The sequence below is a fragment of the Haliotis rufescens genome, unplaced genomic scaffold (assembly GCF_023055435.1).
Source record: "Haliotis rufescens isolate VD_foot unplaced genomic scaffold, xgHalRufe1.0.p SCAF_13, whole genome shotgun sequence".
In the NCBI taxonomy this organism is placed as follows: Eukaryota; Metazoa; Mollusca; class Gastropoda; order Lepetellida; family Haliotidae; genus Haliotis; species Haliotis rufescens.
In genome coordinates, this window is record NW_025963813.1 from 6,619,851 (window position 1) to 6,643,153 (window position 23,303).

General features: G+C 41.7%; 1 protein-coding gene across 2 annotated transcripts in view; it reads right to left on the minus strand.

Annotated features, from left to right (window-relative positions):
• LOC124119748 overlaps window positions 1-23,303 on the minus strand; it is a 31,932-nt gene that overhangs the window by 4,043 nt on the left and 4,586 nt on the right. The window contains exons 2-13 of one of the 2 annotated variants that reach the window (XM_046482380.2): window positions 20,027-20,069; window positions 18,623-18,762; window positions 15,323-15,407; window positions 14,238-14,311; window positions 13,529-13,588; window positions 12,546-12,710; window positions 10,392-10,577; window positions 8,378-8,476; window positions 6,095-6,223; window positions 5,456-5,557; window positions 4,391-4,451; window positions 3,993-4,087 (exon numbers count right to left, since the gene is read on the minus strand). In XM_046482380.2, coding sequence (XP_046338336.2) covers window positions 3,993-4,087; window positions 4,391-4,451; window positions 5,456-5,557; window positions 6,095-6,223; window positions 8,378-8,476; window positions 10,392-10,577; window positions 12,546-12,710; window positions 13,529-13,588; window positions 14,238-14,311; window positions 15,323-15,407; window positions 18,623-18,760 — 1,194 coding nt within the window. In that variant the 5' untranslated portion in view covers window positions 18,761-18,762; window positions 20,027-20,069. The remainder of the gene's footprint in view (window positions 1-3,992; window positions 4,088-4,390; window positions 4,452-5,455; window positions 5,558-6,094; window positions 6,224-8,377; window positions 8,477-10,391; window positions 10,578-12,545; window positions 12,711-13,528; window positions 13,589-14,237; window positions 14,312-15,322; window positions 15,408-18,622; window positions 18,763-20,026; window positions 20,070-23,303) is intronic. The other variant, XM_046482381.2, reaches the window with a different exon arrangement.

A 23,303-nucleotide genomic window follows, 5' to 3' on the forward strand; every position in this document is an offset into this window, starting at 1 on the left:
GAGTATGACACACGGATGACAGATGGAGAGAGTATGACAGATGGATGGACGGATGACAGATGGAGAGAGTATGACACACGGATGACAGATGGAGAGAGTATGACAGATGGAGAGAGTATGACAGACAGATGGAGAGAGTATGACACACGGATGACAGATGGAGAGAGTATGACAGATGGATGGACGAATGACAGATGGAGAGAGTATGACAGACGGATGACAGATGGAGAGAGTATGACAGACGGATGACAGATGGAGAGTGTATGATGGCCGGATGACATTGAGAGAGTATGACAGATGGATGTATGGATGAGCGATGGACAGACAAATGAGATGATGAACGACAGAAGGATGGATAGATGATAATAATAATAATAATAATAATATAACTGCAAGAATAAACAAAATTATTCTCATGCATGTATATCATCAATGATTCAGTGTTGTCATAGTTGTCCTTTGAATCATCCCAAATGAAGGCTTGAATCAACTGTAAATCATGTATGGTGGGACTGATATCGGGCCTATTCAAAACATTAAAACTGCCCCCTCACTCCAGCTTGATAACGGTGTAAGAATCTACATCAAAACATCGCTATAGGAAGTAAACCAGAAGTTGTTATCCATAAAGCTGTACATTTTGTAATATGATATCTCACCTTCCCGCATTTATGTATGATTGATGGTAACATTAGCTTGAACTTGAACCCATGTCCCAGACAAACCCTATAAACATAATACTATGAATGTCAAAATTCATCAAATGGAATTTGTTTTGGTGATAATCTGGACTGGTTATTCTCTTGCATTGACATTTTACCTGCCATTTAAAAATGTCATCAGCTTGAACTTGTCACAGATATACACGGATTCTAACTGGTCATCTTTGACATAGAAGCCATGAACTTGTTAAGCGACTTCCCACAGAGAAAGAAAGGAAAAAAATCCTACAGACATCCTACCTGAATGGTGTTCACAAGTATTTACTGCCAATTTTCTCTGATAAAAAACTGTTACCTTTGGTATCCCCAAGCACCAATACTCAGTATGGTTAGTAGGCAACTGTCAAACTCACAAACCCTAGTGAGATCCTGTCCACTTAGTCCCACCCGTCCTTGACAGACAGAAGGGCAGTCTATATTCATTTAATATCCTTTAATAATTAGTGGTATATGTAAAAAAAACACACCTGAGCGACCCCCTCTCTCCCCCCCCCCCCCCCCTCCCCCCCCGAATTTTTATATTTTTTTTTAAATTACTCCAATTAATTACTCCAAAATCAAAGCAAAAAAGTAAAAGTGGGGTGTGGGTAAACTACCCATCCTGGGATGTCACACCCATTTGTACCTCAACATGAGACCCTGTGAAGATCCGGGGTAGAATAGGTCTTCAGTAACCCATGCTTGCCGTAAAAGGCCACTAACGGGATCGGGTGGTCAAGCTTGCTGACTTGGTTGATGCATGTCATCGATCGAAACTTGCATGGATGGATGTTCATGATATCAATCACTGGATTGTCTGGTCCAGACTTTATTATTTACAGACCACTGTCATTTAGCTGGAATATTGCTGAGTGCAGCTTTACCAAACCAACCAACCAACCCTCAACATGATAATAATTTCTTCATCTTGGTTATGATTGAAACATATTTATTTTAACAAAAATGTGAAAATGGATTGTTAAACAAGTGAAGCGCTTACGTTAATACCGCTCCATTACACAAAACATGATACATCAATGAAGATTAGATGTAACAAATGAATTGCACATGCCAAGCTAGATGTGTATATAATAAATATATTTGCAGTTCATATCAAACAATTCATTTACTTAATTGAAAATATGCCAGTTTTTAATATGAAGTTTTGAATAGAGTCTAATGTTTGGATTTTCTCTTCCTTTCTCAAATGTGAATTTTGGTTATTATTGGTAAGCCAGGATAAGTTGAGTTGTGGCCTGGCGATTAACCCCAAGTCATGATGTTTGAGGTCCGCCCACTGGCATGTACCATTGTAATGAAAATACTGGTGAAAAGATCCAAGTTGGAAGGTCTTCAACAATCCATGCATGCCGTGGTGAAAGGCAACTACGACTGGCGTAAAAGGTGACTTATGGGTCAGATTCGTTGACTTAGTTGATGCATGTCATCGTATCCCAATTGCGTGGATCGATGCTCATGACATCAATCACTGGATTGTCTGGTCCAGACTCAATTATTTACAGTTCGCCGTTATTAAGCTGGAATATTGCTGAGTGCGGCGTTAAACAACAAAGAAATGATCAAGCAAGCACTGCAATGAAGGAAGGGTTCTTGTCCCATTGTGAAGAGAAGAGTAGCAGGTGGTCAGCTACAAGTGGTATGATGGATATGTGTGTTTCCTGTCTAGACTAACAACAATTTCGAGTGGCGATTTCAATTGCACATAATAGTACATGATGATGTGAGGTACCCAATGACAGTGACAACGGTGACAGCAAATTTGCATTGGTAACAACAATTGAGAAGTAACATGATAATGAAGGGAATTCAGTTGCTGTAAAAATGGAATACTTTGTTCCCCAGAGAGCAGTCATGAATAGTGCCATGTCATTCATCCAATGATTGTGAGTGAGTGAGTTGGGTTTAACGCCGCTATTAACAGTATTCCAGTTATATCACGGCGTGTCAGCTTAATGTGGGAGGAAAGCCCGAAGTGATGCTGGTCTCAGACGTTTACCACTTCGGTGAAACCCACGAAAGGTATGGTGTTGACAAACCTAGAAACATAATCGGGGCGAACCGGGATTCGAACCGACAATCATAGGTTTCTTGTGTGCCCAAGGGACGCAACTCTGCACAGCGAATCGCAGCGCCTTAGATGACTGGGCCACCCATGCCCCCCCAATGATTGTGAAGGTTGAGACCTTAACGTAGTGATAGTTGACTCAATGACATACTCCTTAATTAATTCCAAGTGATTGTTGATGTGGCTTCTGCATACTGTGAACGTAATATTGCTAGCTGGATCTGTATTGAGATAACTGGATAATCATGGCACTCCTCTTCACATTCTGATGCGTTTAGTGTACATACAGGCAGACCAGTGGCAATGTTAGTTTTTGACAGTCAGGGCTCGGTTAAAGGAACGTGATTTTAACATGCACCAGGTGCATGTTGCAGCGTTAGAAACTAACAGTTTTCGTCCACTAGTCCTTACAATGATAACATATAGCAAAACCCTTAAAAATGACAATTTTCTACTAGCCCTTATGATACCTTTACCATTGGACAGTTTGGCAAGGACTATAGGACTAGTGCCAATTTCCAACCCTGATGTTGACATTAAAGCCTAGTTGCACCAGACAAAACCGTACCATCATTGATTTTACACAAATTAATCTTGACAAATTACACAGGATTAGGGAACCACGCAGTTGGGATCGATTACATGTATCAACCAAGTCGGTGAGTCTCTCACTCGCTCGCTCGCTCACTCACTCACTCACTCTTTATCACCTCACCTTATAGTGTAACCATAGAGTTCTAAATAATTTTTGCCATTAAACAATATAATCATGTGACTAACCAGTGGTCAGCAGTGTCCTGGGGATACCAGTGTCCTACCCGGTACCCGAGTACCCGAGTACCCAAGATACCTGTCCCAGCCCTAATAAAGATCTTTTGACATTAGAGTGAGTGGGTTTGGTTTAACACCTATTGAACAGCATTGCAGTTAAATCAGGGCGTGTCAGCTTGATGTGGGAGAAAAGCCCAAACCCACCCAGGTCAAAGACGTTTACCATTTGTTGAAACTCGTAAGCCCTGGTTTGGGTGCTTATACATAAAAGATCTTAGTCAGGGTAAATCTTGCACTCAAACCAATGACCAGAGATCCTTGGATAGCTAAGGGCAGTAACTCTTATCCTCAAATTGCAGCTTTTAGACCAATTTACCTTGCTCGTCTCCCAGGTGAGACACTAAGAGAATGATGAGAATTCATGGAGAAGTTACCTTGATGGCCGTGATGAAGGCGTGAATGAGGTGATAGTCACCACCCCCGTGGCCCCACTGCCGGGCAAAGTCATCCTGCTCTAGATCCTCTCTGGCTGGAAAATTGAACAAAAGTATTAGTTAAACCTTAGAGTAATCTCCCCTTGCTAGAGCTCTCTGCAATTATTGACTGGTGAACTTTAATATTGTAAAATTAAATCAATTATATCATAGGACAAAGGAAGCGCATTTGGGAATAGCATCTTGGATGAGGCCACTTTAATATGGGAATAACATCTGGGATGAGACCACTTCAATATGGGAACAGCATGTAGGATGAGGCCGCTTCAATATGGGAACAGCATGTAGGATGAGGCCGCTTCAACATAACAATTTGACAATAAATGTACAAGCCTCACTTGTTTGTCCTGTTATGAAGTCAAACACTTTGATGCCATCATCAACACAGGAGATTTCTCCCTGTCAAACAAAGACAAACATATCTGACACTTCAGTCTGCAATAGAACTGGGAGTTAAGAAGCTTTTTTTCTTATTTTACATTGGTCATTGCTTTTCAGCTTTTCAGTAAGTAGGCTTACATTCTTAAAAGCATTGTGATTTATCAGCGCCTCTGTAGCCTAGTGGTACACTCACTGGGCTACAGAAACAAAGGATGTGTGTTCGATCCACAGGAATTTAACGAAAACATTTCTCAATTGATTTTACATTTCATCACATTAAAATGCTAAATAAATTTCTGGCGAGAAACATTCATATTTTACGGTGTAAGCGGAAGTTGTATTAATAAGATCCCTGGCTTATCATATAATAATTCCAGGGATTATATATATAATCCGGGGATTATATATATAATCCGGGCATTATATATATAATCCGGGCATTATATATATAATCCGGGGATTATATATATAATCCTGGGGATATTATAACATCCCTGTTTGAGATGTGCTACTTGAGGGTGATTGATGATTCTAAACCAAGTGCCTTCGTCAGGCAAACTGGGATAAACACATCATTTTTTCTAAAATTGGGATTTTTGTTAAACTTAAATAATATAATTGAATAATTCAATATTTATTTTCTCAGTGATTGAGGGTACTATGCTTGTGGTGAGAGGGGACTATTGAGACTATTGAGATCGGGTGGTCAGGCTCGCTGACTTGGTTGATGCATGTCACTGTATCCCAATTGCGTGGGTCGATGCTCATGATGTCAGTAACTGGATTGTCTGGTCCAGACTCAGTTATTTATAGACTGCCGTCATATACCTGGAATATTGCTGAGTGTGGTGTTAAACAACAAACAAATATTTGTCGTATTTGACCTTGTCAGAAGTCCGAAATTAGAAAGTGTACAAAAAGATAGTTGTCAGCCATTTGAACATGTCTGTTAATTATCGTACCAATATTTCAAAGTTGTCCGATTTGACGTTACACTCAGTAGTGATGTGAAATGTACTCACCTTTGTTCCATAGACCTTGACCTCACGCTGACACACTTTTTTCGTAAAGGCCATCATTGTCAGGCTTGCTGTTGCACCTCCTTCAAACTGGAAATTTACAACCTGCAAACAAATCCCTGATACAGTCTTTCCAAGTATGATAGGGATCATGTCTGGTCAGCTTGATCTGTATGACTTTAGAAATGAAAACAGATTGTGCATCTTCTCGAAATTATTATGAAAGCTATCAGATGTGTTCCTTTAAAACACAAATGTACATTTTTCTTTTCAACACTTGCATATTTGGTCACAGACTTGGTCAGCATTAGAATTTCCAAAAAAAGGTCAGCTCGTTCACTCATTTTAGCTATACTTATATATTTTTTCATGCCATAAATGCAAGACAAGCAGGTCCAAACTATGGTGAATATGAAGAAAGTACAGTGAAAACAGTCTAGGAAAAATGTTTCATATGTTTCTGAAACTTTACCATTTCACATGTTCCCAAATGCCATAAAATATGTTCTTTTACATTGATACAATGAACTTATTGTTACATATGGACTAGCATGACAGTTCCACAGATTTTATTGTAGTGACCTTGACCTCATTTTAGGTTGACCTTTACCTCGACCTCATTTTAAGTTGACCTTGACCCACCTGGTGTGACATAACATCATTATCACACTCGTATACACATCTGCCATACGGTCCTGTCTTGAGGGCCTCGGTGACACTTTCAATGTCAGGGACATCTGTGATGACAGACACCGGCCAGCCTCTGTTCCCCTGGCAACCAAATAATACAGAATATCACCCAGGCTACAAGAACATGAATGTTATATTTGTCTCATGAAATGAATATCCTAATCTTAATATTTCTAAGGAAATGAGCCTGGTCTGGTGCAAGTCGGAAATGGAGCTTGTCTTCTGGTATTCCCCACTTTTGGTTCCTTGCCTTTTGATACCCTCAGTTCAGTGAAGAAAAAATAATGCTGTCCAGTATACAGACAAGTCTCGTTAATCCGACAATCGGCTTTATCCAACACTAATGATGGGAACTGATTAAGTCAGTGCTATTTAGACCCGTTAATCTGACAGTCTTGCACTCCGACACCGACACATCCAATTTGCAACGAATTACAGAAATCACTCATTAATCAGTCTCGTTAATCTGACACAGTGATCAGCGTACTCTGTGGTCATCTGCCTGCGAGTACAGAGCCAGTGTTTTGATGCGAGAAGAATCGGCTGGTAGCTACATATTACAAAGATGCAGAGATAAACTTTGCTTAACAATGAACAATTAATGCTTTAAATAAAGAAAACAGGATTAATCACATGCTTAGATTACCTCAAACTCATAAAAATCAGATACAAGTTCTCTATCGCCGAGGACATCCCATTACAGGTCACGTCGGAAGAACCTTTCGTGAACCGTGACCAACGAACGTTGGTACTACTTAATTTCATTTATCTGACATACTCGTCAATATGACATAATTATATGCAACCAGCCATGTCGGATTAACGGGACTTGACTGTATTTCAGTATCCCAAATCATCAAAAGGCACCAGTTCAACACAAGACTGATCTGTACAGCATGTTTCATGAAGAAATATTCAATGTTTTATTAGTTCTGCTCCCGAAATAAGCACCACCCTCATTTCCAGTGAAGTCCAACTGTCGTCATGAAAACATAAAAAAATATTGATCACAAATCATCAAAAGGCACCAGTTCACCATTAGACTGATCTGTATAGCAAGTTTCAACAAAAACTATACTACAGTTTCGGAGCTCTGCTCTGGAAACAGAAACAGACGGACGGACATACTGATCGGTATATATACCACCATTATACTGGAGGACAAAACTGTTCAATCATAATTTCTTAATTTTTTTAGTTGAAGTGAAAAAGTAATATTTCAGTTATGTCACAATGTTGGCTTAATGTAGGATAAAAGTGGGGCAGGTCTGGGTCTGGGTCTCCAAGTAAGGGACATAACTCTGCACACTGCCTTGCAGTGCCTCAGACTGCGCCACCCATGCTACTTCTAGCAACCAATATTCAAGTTTCTCGTTGCCAATTGGAAAGATTAAGTGATATGTCACATTGTTCATAGTTGAGGAAAGTATGGTATGACATCATCTATTCTTCACATATCATGAACAATAGGCTGACTCCAGGGAAGTTTCTCTGTAGAGTTGACATTTCATATGATTTCTTGATTTAATATGATGATTGATATAAAGAATAACAGATATACAATTTGAAAATAATGGAGCAACGATAAACAAACATAATCAAGCCCATATGTTACTAAAAACAAAAATAACAAAGGATTCGCATTGGAGGAAAAATCATAATGTGTCATTTTCCTGTAGGTTATATTAAAATGTCCAACGAATACAGTTTGTTATATTTATTTATTTTCCGGAAAAAAATAATTGAGCACCGTTTTGGTTGGAAAAGTAATTGATCTCCTACATGTCGCAGCCATAAAAGTTCCGAGTCCTGTGATGGGATTCAAACCACGGACGTTCTGATCAGAGGTCGGACAAATTGTCCACATTACCAAAGAGGTTGACACTGTCAGCAAGCTGAAAAGGTAAGGATGTCATCTGTGGGATGACTCCACGCCATGCTTCATACACATTAAAAAGAAACTGATCTTAAACCAAAATACTGCCCCCTCCTCAACCTGAAGATCAAATGGTCTCTCCCTTAGGATTACCAGCCCATCATTAGTGCCACTCCTTCTGCAAAGGCTTACACCATGCATTCATTCAGGGCAGATAATCCATAATTCCATGGTATCTCATTTGGCCGTCATATAGCTGGAATGTTGCTGTGTGCAGCGTTAAACAACAAACAAAACAAACAATCGTATCTCATTGGTTATTATCCAAATGTTCATACAAATAGCCTCAGAAAACTCACAGATTTGACCTGATCAAGGTAGTATCTTTTGGCCGAGTACGGACAGGAGGTCTCGATCTCCTGGGGACAGTCAGTGCAACGAGACGCTGCCCCCACAGGCTGAAAACATGGATGTTTGATTGATATTATCCGTTAAAGATTGATTCATGAACCACTGCATGATTGGAAGAAAGAATATCCTAAATACAGTTTTCTAGGGCTGGGACGGATAACTCGGGTACTCGGGTACTCGGGTCGGGTGGGTACTGAGTAGGACCCGGGTACCCACAGGACTACCCGGACACGTGGTTAGTCACATGACATACTGTTTGATGATAAAAAGTATCTAAAACTCTGTTTAAACTACAAGTCAGTCATGTTCACAGTTCTTCCTGGCTATGACGCCCATTCCTTCTGACTTTTATATGTTTGGACAAAAATAAAACTTCAGTCAACTTCAGTGTATACACCAGATTGTTTCATTCATGTATCGAAACACATTTTACCAGAGCTACGGTACCTCCTGAGACCAACAGCGAGTACCCGGGTTGTGTCGGGTAATAGTGGGGTGGGTACCCGGGTAGTAAATTTGGACTCGTCCCAGCCCTACAGCTCTCCATGTCTCACTTCAAATGTATACATATGTTGTTTGTTTCTTGTTTTGTGCCACACTCAGCAATATTACAGCTATATGACGGCGGTCTGTAAATAATTTAGTCTGGACCAGACATACCAGTGATTGACATCATGAGCATCGATCCACGCAATTGGGATACGATGACATGCATCAACCAAGTCAGTGAGCCTGACCACCCGATCACGTTAGTCGCCTCTTACGACAAGCAAAGTCACCTTTTACGGCCAGCATGGATTGCTGAAGACCTACTCTAGCCCGATAAATTATTGTTCTATAATGTCATTCCTGGAGATTCAAACATGAGTGAGTGAGTGAGTTGGGTTTTACGCCGCTTTAAACAGTATTCCAGTTATATCACTGCGTGTCAGCTTAATGTGGGAGGAAAGCCCGAAGTGATGCAGGTCTCAGACGTTAACCAGTTCGGTGAAACCCAAGAGCACGGGTATGGTGCTGACAAACCTAGAAACATCGGGGCGAACCGGGTTTAAACATGAGCGCGCCACTTAATGACATTGTAAAGTGGATGTTATTTTTGAGCGGGGAGTGTCTGGTGAGTTATTTCCAATAGATGTAGCTCCATAAGCGGGAGAGATATGACAATCGGTATTGGGAGAAAAGGTACAGATAGTCGACGTGAGGATTGTGAGAATATGCGAGAAATACCCACCTGTGCATAAAAAGGACTTGTCCAGCAATGTCAAGGTTGGATTGAGTTGGGGGACTATGGGTAAATGTTTTTAAAGCTTGTATATTTTATTATCATCCTAAAAGGGGCCGAACATCATGTTGATATCTCATAAAAAATAAACAACTCGTGGTCGTTGTTTGTCATACAAAAAAAAACTGCAGGGAGAATAAACCTCATGTTTTATTCTCCCCGCAGTGTTTAATTGAATTTCATAAAAATAAAAGGCATTGAAAGTGTGTAGAACAGCTACTTCATCAGCCAACATGACACGGGCAAATAAAAGTAAAAGATAGGTTTTTAATAAACTTGTGTCAAACAAGCAAGCGACACGTGAAGATTCGGGGTAGAATAGCTCTTCAGCAACCCATGCTTGCCATAAAAGGCAACTATGCTTGTCGTAAGTGGTTGATGTATGTCATCGTATCCCAATTAAGTAGATCAATGCTCAATCACTGGATTGTCTGGTCCAGACTTGATTATTTACAGACCGCCATCATATAGCTGGAATATTGATGAGTGTGGCGAAAAACAACAAACCAACCAACCAACCTTTTACGACACTAACACTAACACAACAAACAAACAACAAACAAATCATCAAGCAAGCACTGCAATGAAGGGAAGGGTTCTAGTCCAAGCAGCCTGTCTTAACAAAGCATGGGTAAGGTTGCACGTGAAGATAATACCTTATCTGTAAGTAGGGACAATACCTTATCTGCTCTTCTGAAGTGTGTCAGATTCCCGAAGGATGACACTTTCTGACATCTTGTATCCCCAAACCAGTATTTGATGAGGTCGACGTCATGGCAACACTTCGCAAGCAGCGAATTAGAACTCTGGCTGGCATTGCGCCAGTTTCCGCGAACAAAGGAATGAGCAAAATGCTGGAAACCGACCTGTTAAATGTTAATATTTATACTCATTAAATATGTAGAAACAGCAACATTCAGACACCATGACTTCTTTGTGTGGCAACTAAGCACCATTTATCATAAAACCTCCACCATTAAATCTGACAGTAACTCAGCCATCTCGGACCATATCAGCAACATTCAGACACCATGACTTCTTTGTGTGGCAACTAAGCACCATTTATCATAAAACCTCCACCATTAAATCTGACAGTAACTCAGCCATCTCGGACCATATCAGCAACTGTCCTAATCACTACATCAACTGGGACAATGTCCAAATCCTCTCCAACAACCTCCATGATTTCACTTAAAGAAAACTACCAGAAGCAGTCCACATTCGCCGCCACAAGCCATCAATCAACAGAGATCAAGGCTATTTCATCCCATCCGTCTACTATGAACTCATCAAGCAACAATCACTTATCCTGTGTATTGGCTTCATGTCCCATTGGCTTCCACCTATGTGTTCTCTGTCCATCGTGTTGTGACAGTATTATCCCTTTGTTGTCTACACTTACCAATGCTATCCCACTCATGTAAGCAATTGTTATTACTGTTAATCCTCTACTGTTAATCCTCCACATACTGTATATATTCTGTACTATGTCCCTCATTCAGCCCGTGTGCGAAATACACTGCAGTCGGAAAGCGCACGTTAAATCTTCTATATCAGTCAGTCACTCATTCAGTCTTGCTTGACAACGGTATAAGGATCTATAAAATTGTGTCTACCTTACCATTTAAACAGTAAAAACTGTAAGAAAAGGTATTACTCATAGTAAAATAAGTTCCAAAGTATAACAAATATACAGTATATAATTATGGAGACATTTTGACACAATATGTATCAATTTGTGTCTTTCTCCAACACAAGAATAACATGAAGTCAACATGGATATTGAGAGTTGGCCAATTATGTTTACAAATAAAGTGATGAAATCAGGACGCCGAATACTGTTCCCCCATCTAATTATTTTCTCTGTCAATTTGAATTTATATTTCATTTCTATTTCATGTTATGGTTAGAACAACGGGGAAGTTGGGTGCTTTTGCTGTTAGTCTGCAACCTCAAACCAATCTAACTTAACAAACAAAACGTCTGGGAAATTGTAAGTCAGTCTTAAACCTTTTAAAAATTAACTATAATGGCATTCCAAAAGAAATACACAAAACTATGAATGTCAAAACATTTGTTGTTAGAGGGCCAATTTCGAGATCCCGGAGTGTAACGAAGGTGTCACACGCTGGGAAGGAGCTTGGTTGGTCACATGGAAAGGGAGGTAACTCATTGATTTCTCACTTCAAATTTCACTTCATTTAAAGGGATAGAACGTCGTCAGTTCTGAGTGTTTTTAAATCATGTACACATTCGTTCCATGCATGTGCTTTGCATCTCTTTCATATTTGAAGAGTCTACACATTTAGATAAACATTGCTTTCATTGAGAAAATATCCTAAAACATGAAAAACTATTGTCATTTGTGCATGTTTCCTCCACTTGCCATCATTCAGGCCCTACGGAGAGCTAGCAATACAGTCACCTTGATGGGTGAAGCTATATTGTCATGCACCTCACTGACGGAGTTGTTGGAGTATATCTATATAATCCTGCAAAACAATATGTAAAGACCGAAAGGCTTGCATTAGGCCAGTCTGTTCTAGTTTCAGAATAAGTGCATTTGTTTACAAACAAGAGAAAAATCCTGTCACATGATAAGCCTACACCTGCGGTGTGGTCACTGAGCAGAAAAATTGTCTCGTGAAATAAGGCAAGCAGAGCCGAGTACCTGTTCAGCTATTGTTTACAAACAAAGCTTCAGAACGGTTGATTTCCTGTCCCTATAAACAATACCCGTAAATGTTTTGGGGTAAAAAAGCAAAAAACAAATAATAATAAGAAAATAATTGTTTGCATAATAATTAAGTTTATTATGAAGGGTAAGTATTTACCGGCTCCGTGTGCTGTATATTGACAACCTCCCCTATCCTGCCGCTGGCGATGACCTCCTTGATTTTCTTGGCCCAGGGAACATAGCGCAGCACATGACAGACGGCCAGACACACGTTGTGGTGCTTGCACGTCGTCACGATTTCCCGACAATCTGCCTCCGTAACCTGACATCGGAGATTGCAAGCACATAAAATTGCATTAAGCCTTGTAAGTGTAGTGGCCAAAAAATTTCCGAGTCCTGTGATGGGATTTGAACCATGGACCTTCTGCTCCGAGGTCGGACGCCTTGTCCACATGACCAAAGAGGTTAACTGTCAAGGAAGCAAGCTGACAGGGAAAATGTGTCATCTGTGGGATGACTCCATGCCCTGCTACATACTTCCCCGTCAACAGAAGACATGTCCCAGGCTGTACAGTAGGGTACTGAGGCTTATTTAACTCAAATTTATTATGAACGCGCTCAGCCCCACGTTGGGCGCCAATGTAGCGGCCATAAAATTTCCAAGTCCCGTGATGGGATTCTGATCAGAGGTCGGATGCCTTGTCCACATGACCAAAGAGGTTAACCCAGTCAGCAAGCTGACATGGTAAGGATGTCATCTGTGGGTGCCCTGTTACATAAGATTATTTCTTTTTAAATCAAATGTAAATTATTCACATTTGTCTTTTTTCTTCAACAGGAGTGTCTCTCATTTGTTTAATGGTGCACCAGCCTAAAATATTTAGAATTAAAAAACGGAATACATTGTTTTGTTGTCGGATTCAAAGTTATAGTATGCTTATTTCAAAATGAGGAAAAGGCTACAATGCTTAATTAAATGTAAATATTTAAACTCAATGTTAAAAAAAACTTTGAATGTTGGAAAATTAAAACTTTACAAAAGTTTGAACAAAATAAAGATTTTTGACATTTACCTGCCAAGGGCACTTAGTTTGGATTTCCATGTCCACATGTGAAACGTTTAGCCTTCAAAATACTTACAGCCATGGGCTTCTCCAGCAGAATGTGATAACCCTTCTTGGCAAATGCAATGGCAGGATCCTGAAAGTGGCACGTAGTGAGTGAATGGCATTTACTCCACAAACATTTGCAGGCAAACCAGTGGCCGATGGCATGAGCAATAATCAATGCCAGGACACAAATGTAGCCAGGTCACAAAAACAACATTGTAACAATGTGATTGTCATTAGACAACTCTGTTGACAAGAACATTTCTACATACCATGCTAACATGAGAATCATGAAGGATGTAGAGGACAACCATTCCACACACAGGTGATATCCCTTAACACAAGTGGGGGGCATTGGTGGCCCAGTTTGTGTAAGGTGCTGCAATTAGCTGTGCAGAGTTACGTCCCTTGGACACAGCAGAAAGTTATGATCGTGGGTTCGAATCCCGGTTCTCGCCGATTATTTTTCTAGGATTGTCAGCACTATACCCTTCTAGTGGGTTTCACCAAAGTGGTATAGACTTGCGTCACTTTGGTCTTTCCTTCCACATTGAACAGACATACTATGGAACTGGAATACTGTTCAAAGCAAAATTAAACCTAACTCACTCACTCAATCACTCTTACAAGCATAGGTTGATGGAGATTTCTGCCCCCAATCCCCATGAAAGGAATAAAAATTCAACAAACCGATGCACATATCCCTCTTTGATGATGTTGTGGACATGCGGACAACATACCTTGTGGTCTTGGTCCACTGTTGTGATGATCACGCAGTCAGCAAACTTGTCTCTCTCGACCGCTTCACGCCAGTCTGTGGGGATACATTCATGTAGAGGTACAGCAGCAACATGACTTTCATAACTATGATTGTTTGTTTTGTTTGTTTGTTGTTTAACGCCGCACTCAGCAATATTCCAGCTATATGACAGTGGTCTGTAAATAATCATGTCTTGACCAGATAATCCAGTGATTGACATCATAAGCATCAATCAAAGCAATTGGTATACCATGACATGCATCAACCAAATCAGCGAGTCTGACCACCCGATCCCATTAGTCGCCTCTTACAACAAGCATAGTCACCTTTTACGGCAAACATGGGTTGCTGAAGACCTATTCTACCCCGGATCTTCATGGAACTGCCTGGAACCCGATTGGTATGGGGGTGGGAGCGTTGGGGTGTGGAGAGGAATCTCATGTGACAGGTGGACAGACATTATACACAGCCGTGGTAACATGACATGGTCAATGTCATGAGGGCGAGTTTTTGAGATCCATTCTTGCTTCTATGGCAAAAACAGTGGGTCAGAACTTTGCTTCCCAAGATGATACTGCAAAGCCACACAGAGTCACTGTGAACGTTGTTAGCAACAAGGTGTTGCCATCCTTCCCTGTCCACCTAAATCAACAGATTTATCTCCAATTGAACATCTTTGGGATGCTTTGGGTCAGGTCTTTGCATGACAGCTGGTGCAGCCTATCTCAGTGAAGTCATTGTCTCACTGCAGGAAGAGCAACAGCGCCTTCCAAGGACTACAATCCATCATTTGTAAGCAAGATGGCCGCCAGGTGTCATGCTTGTAATGCCACACAGTGGCCAGATAAGACATTGACTAAAGCAGAGACCATATACCGATATATTGTCTCTGACTAAAGTCTTCACAACTCGTGTCATATTGTAACAGCTTCTCAGAATAAAACAGGTTCCATTATTTGTTGTGCTTAGAAAAGTGAAAAAAGTAATGCTGAAAAAGTGAGAAAAAGTATTCTTCAACCAAATGCAGTATTCATCAGTGCTACACTGTTGTGATCACTGTCCTACCTGTGAAGACATTGCTTGATGGGACTTTGTTTCTGTCCTTGACCTTATTTCTTTGATACTCTCTGGGCTCAGCCACACCGACCACCTGGACAAGCACACAGGAATCCTTCATTCAATCTTCGTATAGTATTCAAAGAGAAAACATGGCTTCAAACTCTTTGTTCATCAGATTAAATTTACAACAATATAAACAATTTTGTTTTCTGTAAAACATCTTTAACCATGTTTTGACTACAAAATGATTACCAAATGTTACGAATAAAGAATGAATGTTACAAGAAGAGGTCATTATTTACACACAAATAATGAACTCAAAATACAAAACAATACCAATGAACAACTCACAAACAAACGATTTCTAATGTGAAGAAAGAGCAATGAACAATGTACTTAAGAACTTCAGTGCACAAAAAAGAGCTCCCTCTCTCACCATACTCTCTCCCTCTGTCTGTCAGGGTAATAGATGCATCCCTCCCTCCCTCCCTCCCTCCTTTACCTTACCTTACTCTCCCTCTGTCTGTCAGGGTAGTAGATGCATCCCTCTCTCCCTCCCTCCCTCCCTTACCTTACCTTACTCTCCCTCTGTCTGTCAGGGTAATAGATGCATCCCTCCCTCCCTCCCTCCCTCCCTTACCTTACCTTACTCTCCCTCTGTCTGTCAGGGTAGTAGATGAACCCCTACCTCCCTCACTATACTCTCCCTCTGTCTGCCAGGGTAGTAGATGAACCCCTCCCTCCCTCCCTCACTATTCTCTTCCTCTGTCTGTGAGGGTAGTAGATGCATCCCTCCCTCCCTTACTATACTCTCCCCCTCTGTCTGTCAGGGTAGTAGATGCATCCATCCCTCCCTCCCTCACTATACTCTCCCTCTGTCTGTCAGGGTAGTAGATGACTCCTCCCTCCCTCCCTCCCTCCCTCACTATACTCTCCCCCTCTGTCTGTCAGGGTAGTAGATGCATCCCTCCTTCCCTCCCCCCCCTCACTATACTCTCCCTATGTCTGTCAGGGTAGTAGATGCATCCCTCTCTCCCTCCCTTACCTTACCTTACTCTCCCTCTGTCTGTCAGGGTAATAGATGCATCCCTCCCTCCCTCCCTCCCTCCCTTACCTTACCTTACTCTCCCTCTGTCTGTCGGGGTAGTAGATGAACCCCTCCCTCCCTCCCTCACTATACTCTCCCTCTGTCTGTCAGGGTAGTAGATGAACCCCTACCTCCCTCACTATACTCTCCCTCTGTCTGTCAGGGTAGTAGATGAACCCCTCCCTCCCTCCCTCACTATTCTCTTCCTCTGTCTGTGAGGGTAGTAGATGCATCCCTCCCTCCCTTACTATACTCTCCCCCTCTGTCTGTCAGGGTAGTAGATGCATCCCTCCTTCCCTCCCCCCCTCACTATACTCTCCCTCTGTCTGTCAGGGTAGTAGATGACTCCTCCCTCCCTCCCTCACTATACTCTCCCTCTGTCTGTCAGGGTAGTAGATGAACCCCTCCCTCCCTCCCTCACTATTCTCTTCCTCTGTCTGTGAGGGTAGTAGATGCATCCCTCCCTCCCTTACTATACTCTCCCCCTCTGTCTGTCAGGGTAGTAGATGCATCCCTCCTCTCCTCCCCCCCCTCACTATACTCTCCCTCTGTCTGTCAGGGTAATAGATGCATCCCTCCCTCCCTCCCTCCCTCCCTTACCTTACCTTACTCTCCCTCTGTCTGTCAGGGTAGTAGATGAACCCCTACCTCCCTCACTATACTCTCCCTCTGTCTGTCAGGGTAGTAGATGACTCCTCCCTCCCTCCCTCACTATTCTCTTCCTCTGTCTGTGAGGGTAGTAGATGCATCCCTCCCTCCCTTACTATACTCTCCCCCTCTGTCTGTCAGGGTAGTAGATGCATCCCTCCTTCCCTCCCCCCCTCACTATACTCTCCCTCTGTCTGTCAGGGTAGTAGATGACTCCTCCCTCCCTCCCTCACTATACTCTCCCTCTGCCTGTCAGGGTAGTAGATGCACCCCTCCCTCCCTCCCTCACTATACTCTCCCTCTGTCTGTCAGGGTAGTAGATGCACCCCTCCCCCCTCTGTCTGTCAGGGTAGTAGATGCACCCCTCCCTCCCTCCCTCACTATACTCTCCCTCTGTCTGTCAGGGTAGTAGATGCACCCCTCCCTCCCTCCCTCACTATACTCTCCCTCTGTCTGTCAGGGTAGTAGATGCACCCCTCCCTCCCTCTGCCTGTCAGGGTAGTAGATGCATCCCTCCCTCCCTCACTATACTCTCCCTCTGTCTGTCAGGGTAGTAGATGCACCCCTCTGCCTGTCAGGGCAGTAGATGAACCCCTCCCTCCCTCTCTCACTATACTCTCCCTCTGTCTGTCAGGGTAGTAGATGCACCCTTCCCCCCCTCTGTCTGTCAGGGTAGTAGATGCACCCCTCCCTCCCTCTGTCTGTCAGGGTAGTAGATGCATCCCTCCCTCCCTCACTATACTCTCCCTCTGTCTGTCAGGGTAGTAGATGAACCCCTCCCTCCCTCCCTCACTATACTCTCCCTCTGTCTGTCAGGGTAGTAGATGAACCCCTCCCTCCCTCCCTCACTATACTCTCCCTCTGTCTGTCAAGGTAGTAGATGCACCCCCCCCTTACTATACTCTCCCTCTGTCTGTCAGGGTAGTAGATGCATCCCTGTCTGTCAGGGTAGTAGATGAACCCCTCCCTCCCTCCTTCACTATACTCTCCCTCTGTCTGTCAGGGTAGTAGATGCATCCCTCTGCCTGTCAGGGTAATAGATGACTCCTCCCTCCCTCCCTCCCTCACTATACTCTCCCTCTGTCTGTCAGGGTAGTAGATGAACCCCTCCCTCCCTCCCTCACTATACTCTCCTTCTGTCTGTCAGGGTAGTAGATGAACCCCTCCCTCCCTCCCTCACTATACTCTCCCTCTGTTTGTCAGGGTAGTAGATGAACCCCTCCCTCCCTCACTATACTCTCCCTCTGTCTGTCAGGGTAGTAGATGCATCCCTCCCTCCCTCACTATACTCTCCGTCTGTCTGTCAGGGTAGTAGATGCATCCCTCCCTCCCTCACTATACTCTCCCTCTGTTTGTCAGGGTAGTAGATGCATAGCTCTGCAGCACACGTTAACCACCAGTCATTAAGGGTTGTTTTGTATCTATGTCTGACACTGAAGATGGGTATTAATTTTAATGTGCATATTGGGGTTTAAGGAAAGATAATATTCCGGAAACATTCATACAAAAGACAGACACTAGTTAAACTCCTGACAATGAATGGCTGTGTCTGCCACCACCTTCCTCCTCACCCTCATTTTGTCTGGGCAGAACTGTGCATAAGCTGCGTATGTACATCCCCGCATGCCTGCCCCAACCACCACACAGGTGACAGCGGCGGTCTGTTGATCGGGGCCCTTTCTCTTCAGCATGTTGATGATTTTAGACATTGCTGCAATTTTTTAAAAAAAGGTTTCTAAAAATCAACAAAAAACACTTTGGAATTGATATATTACTTATTCTATATATCAATCCTTAAAGGGACAGTACATTGACGATTATGTGAAATCATGCATGAATTAATTTGTGAAAAAGTGTGACGTCAGATGCCCAAGTCAGTTCTCAAACCAAAACATCAGAGCTCCGCACAGTGAAGCCGGCAATGTAAACGCTGTGCAGAGTAAACTGGCTTCAGTCTTGTTTTTCTACAGAGGCAAACTTAAGAAAACACTCACATTTTTTTCTTATGGCTGAGTTACAAAATACTAATCGCCAACTTGATTAGATTACAAGACAGTGTTTATCAAATCCTAGAATACAATATAAATATGCTTTCATTTTTTACTAGTCCACACATTTAGATAAACATATATGTCATGACATGTTCCCATTCCTATTCCCATCTGTGTATTTATCCTCTACATCCGATCACTGGCACCCTACAGTTGGTTGGTTGGTTCATTTGTTGTTTAACGCAGCACTCGGCAATATTCCAGCTATATGACGGCGGTCTGTAAATAATTGAGTCTGGACCAGACAATCGAGGGATTGACATCATGAGCATCGATCAAAGCACTTGGGATACCATGACATGCATCAACCAAGTCAGCGAGCCTGACCACCCAATCCCATTAGTCGCCTCTTACAAGCATGGCACCCTACAGAGAGCTGGCGATATAGACACTTTGATGAGTAAAGCTATATTGTCATGCATCTCACCTATTCTACCCCCAATTTCGGCCGCACGTTACGGAAGCCTAAAATTCTCCGTGTCACTGCATGTTGTTTTATATTTAAGCATGGGGATCGTGTCAAGGCTACATTAGCCGTGGTCTCCAAGCGATATTTAAAAAAAAAAAAAAAAACAATTCCCTGACGATATTTTGTAGGCCCAGAGACCATATACCAATACATCGGTAACCTGATTTGTGATGTGGAGATAATTATTTAGCACCGATCATTCATAAAACAATAAATCGCGAAAATACAACAAATGAAGTCTTTGAATGGCATTTAGAAGTGATACGAGGACGAGAGTTTATGGATTGCAACTTCATTGTTATGAGGAACACAACGTTTCTGAGTATATGCTAACTCCTTCATCAGGTGAATACTCCGAAACGTTGTGTTCCATGTAATGTATAAGTTCACATCCAAAAACTCTCTTCCTTACAGTAAGTGAGCAAAACATTCTCAAATATCGTTTTTACTCTTACTTTTACACTGCCAACACTGTATACGTCCAACGCCTGTCGATTCCTGTTGACAATTGACGTATATTTAGCCATACACTCATAATATACCTTACTTACTTACTTATATTGGAGATTTAACGTGCGCTTTCCGACTGCAAGCGTATGTCGCACACAGGCCCGGCCAGGCCATTTAATGTGTTTCCAAAAAGGGGAAAAGTGAGTTTGTGCAACCCAGGAGGGGGGCTTTAGGGGTTGCTTACATAGTAATTTTGAGATTTGGAAAGAATGCCAAGAGTGGGTGGGGGACGAACTAAAGGAGCTGTGTGTGTTGGGTGGTTGTAAGATAAGGTAGTTTTGGTTTTATTATTTTATTTGGGGTTTCAATGCGACTAATTAGTCCTGTTTAAATTAGGTATATGCTTAAGGCTTTGAATTTTTCTAATTTATTTTGCGGATTTAGGATTGATTCTAGTGTAAGTCCTGTTTTAAGATTTAGGGTGGTCTGTAGTGTTGTTCGGTGTGTTTGGTAGTGTGTGCAGTGAATGAGTACGTGTTCTGGTGTTTCTTGTTGTTTGCAATGTGGGCAGTTTCCTGTTGTGTGTAGATTAGCTATTTTACGGTGATTATTTAGTTTGGTGTGGCCTGTTTGTAGTTTAGTAATTATTCTGTCGATTTTTTTGGACGGGTGTAGTATTTTTGGTTTATTTAGGGGTTTTTTTGAGTACTTTCCTTATTTGGCTATTTGAGTTTTGGTATATATTTTGCCATTTTTTGTTTAGTGACACTTTTGATTTCTGATTTTGAGCTGGGTAAGTTTAAGCTTATTTCTGGGAGTTTAAGGGATAATTTTGCTGCTTTATCTGCCCTTTCATTTTAAAAGATTCCTATGTGGGCGGGGATCCAAATGAACTCTATTTGTTTACCTGCCCTAGTTAACTTGTTTGAGCTATTAAGTATTTGATTTATTAGTTTGGGGTGGTTTTTAATGTTTTTATTTTTGAGGGCTTGTAGTCCACTGAGGGAGTCGGTTAGGATGAGGTATTTTTGGTGTTTTTTAGATTGCTGATTGTGTAGTGCTGAGGCCATGCCCATTAGTTCGGCCGTGAATATGGAATGGTTGTTTGGGAGTCGGTAAGATTGTGTGTTTTTGGTTGGTTGTGCGATGTGGACTCCGAAACCTGTGTGTTTTGAGATCGGATCTGAGGATCCGTCTGTGTATATGTGACACCAATTTGGCCAATTTTCGTGTATGTATGCTAGTGTGGTGGTTTTAGCGATGTTAGGATCGGTCTGTTTATTTAGTGTATCGACTAGTGTTGTGTCTATTTTTGGTATTTTAAGTTTTGGAGTGAAGATATTAGATGATTTATTGTTTTGTTTAAGATTATTTATTTTGTGTTCATTTAGGTAATTGGTTATTCTTTGGGAAATTGGAGTAAGTAGTGGATGTTTCCGGGCTAGGGCTTGGTTTCTAGGGCTAATATTGTTTTTTATCAAGTTTTAGATTAGAGGGTTTGATTGGGATGCGGCCCAGAAGTTTAGGGTAAGTTGTTCCCTACATAGTTAAGTGGCATTTCTCCTGTTAAGGCCTGGAGTGAGGTGGAGGAGGTGCTATGTTGAGTTCGTGTGATTAGTTTTAGGGCCTGATACTGGATTGAGTCTAGTTTTCTAATGAGAGAGTTGTTTAAGGTGTCGTAAATGGCACTGCCATAGTCTAGTTTGGATCTAATTAGTGATATAGAAGAAGAAGAAGAAGAAGAAAATTATTTTATTATAGTGCCACCTGGTGTTTAAAAACAGTAAAAAACATTACACGTATACATACGTATGATTGATAAAAACATCAGCCGACCCATGAAGGATCTATGAGGCACTTAAAATCATTAAATTATCCATTATATAAATTGGCAAGAATAATACACGAACATAATCGAAAGTACACAATACACGATATATAGAGTGAGAGGAGTGAGAGGAGGGTGTTTTTAGAGGCCCCCCAGTTGGAGCCGGTTAGGCATGATAACGTGTTTAGGTCTTTGCTGCATCTGGTTACTAGGTTTTTAATGTGAGCATCCCAGGTGAGATGTTCATCGAAGATTAATCCTAAGAATTTGGTTTGTTTTTGGAATTTGATTTGTTTGTTGTTTAGTTGGAGGTTTAGGGAGGCGGGTTGCATATTTTTGTGTTTAAATACTATTCCTGTGGTTTTTTCTGAGTTTAGGGAGAAGCCCCATTTGTCAGCCCATTTTTGTATTTTATTTAGAGATTTTTGTAGTAAGTTTTGGGCCATTTTAATGCTTTTAGTGCGGATCCAGAGGGCTCCATCATCCGCGAATTTTGATGTGTTTACTTTGGGGGATAGTCCCTCGAATAGATTGTTAAACATAATATTGAAGAGTGTTGGGCTTAGGATGCTGCCCTGGGGATTGCCATTTTCTAGGGGACATTGGTCCGATAGCGTTTGGTCTATGCCCACAGTGATTTTGCGGTTTGTTAGGAAACTTTGGATGTAGTTAATTATTTGACCTTTAAGACCTATTTTTTTTTTTTTTTGTATTAGCCCGTGATGCCAAACCATGTCGAATGCTTTGGAGAAGTCTAGAAAGATGCCTGTAGTATATTGTTTGTTAAGTTGCCCTGTTTTAACGTCCTGCTCTAGTCGGGCGAGGTTATCTAAGGTTGAGCGGCCAGGAGTGAAACCGCTTTGGTCTGGATTTATTATGTTGTTTTGTTCTAAGTAGTGTTGTAACCTGTTTTTTTACATTGATTCCATTACTTTGCAGAAGTTAGAAGTTAGGGAGATTGGTCTGTATGAATTAGCCTGGTCAGCTGGTTTATTGGGTTTTGGGATTGGTATGACCAGGGCTTGTTTACAAGGTGATGGGACCTGTCCATTTAGATATATGAGGTTATAGAGTTTTAGAACAGTTTGGAGTAGTTTGGGTGGTAGTTGTTTAATTATCTGGTATGAAGTAAGGTCTAAGCCTGGGGCTGTGCCCTTTTTGCCCATTGTGAAATGGAGATTAATTTCTAGGTTATTATCTTTTGGCTCTTTGGTAAATTTGGTTTCTGATTTTAGTTGTTCCTGGAATTTTTGGTTGAAGTTGCTATTGCTACTGACGGCCGAGAAGTGATTTGCTAGGTTATTAGCTTTTTGAGTGGGGTTTGTTGAATTGTTTAGGTTTAGGTTCCTGGTTTTGGGTTGGTGGTGGGATGTTTACGTCTCCCATAGTTATATTTATGGGGAAGTGGTCACTACCTAGTGGTACTCCGTGTACTTCCCATTGAATACTTTGGG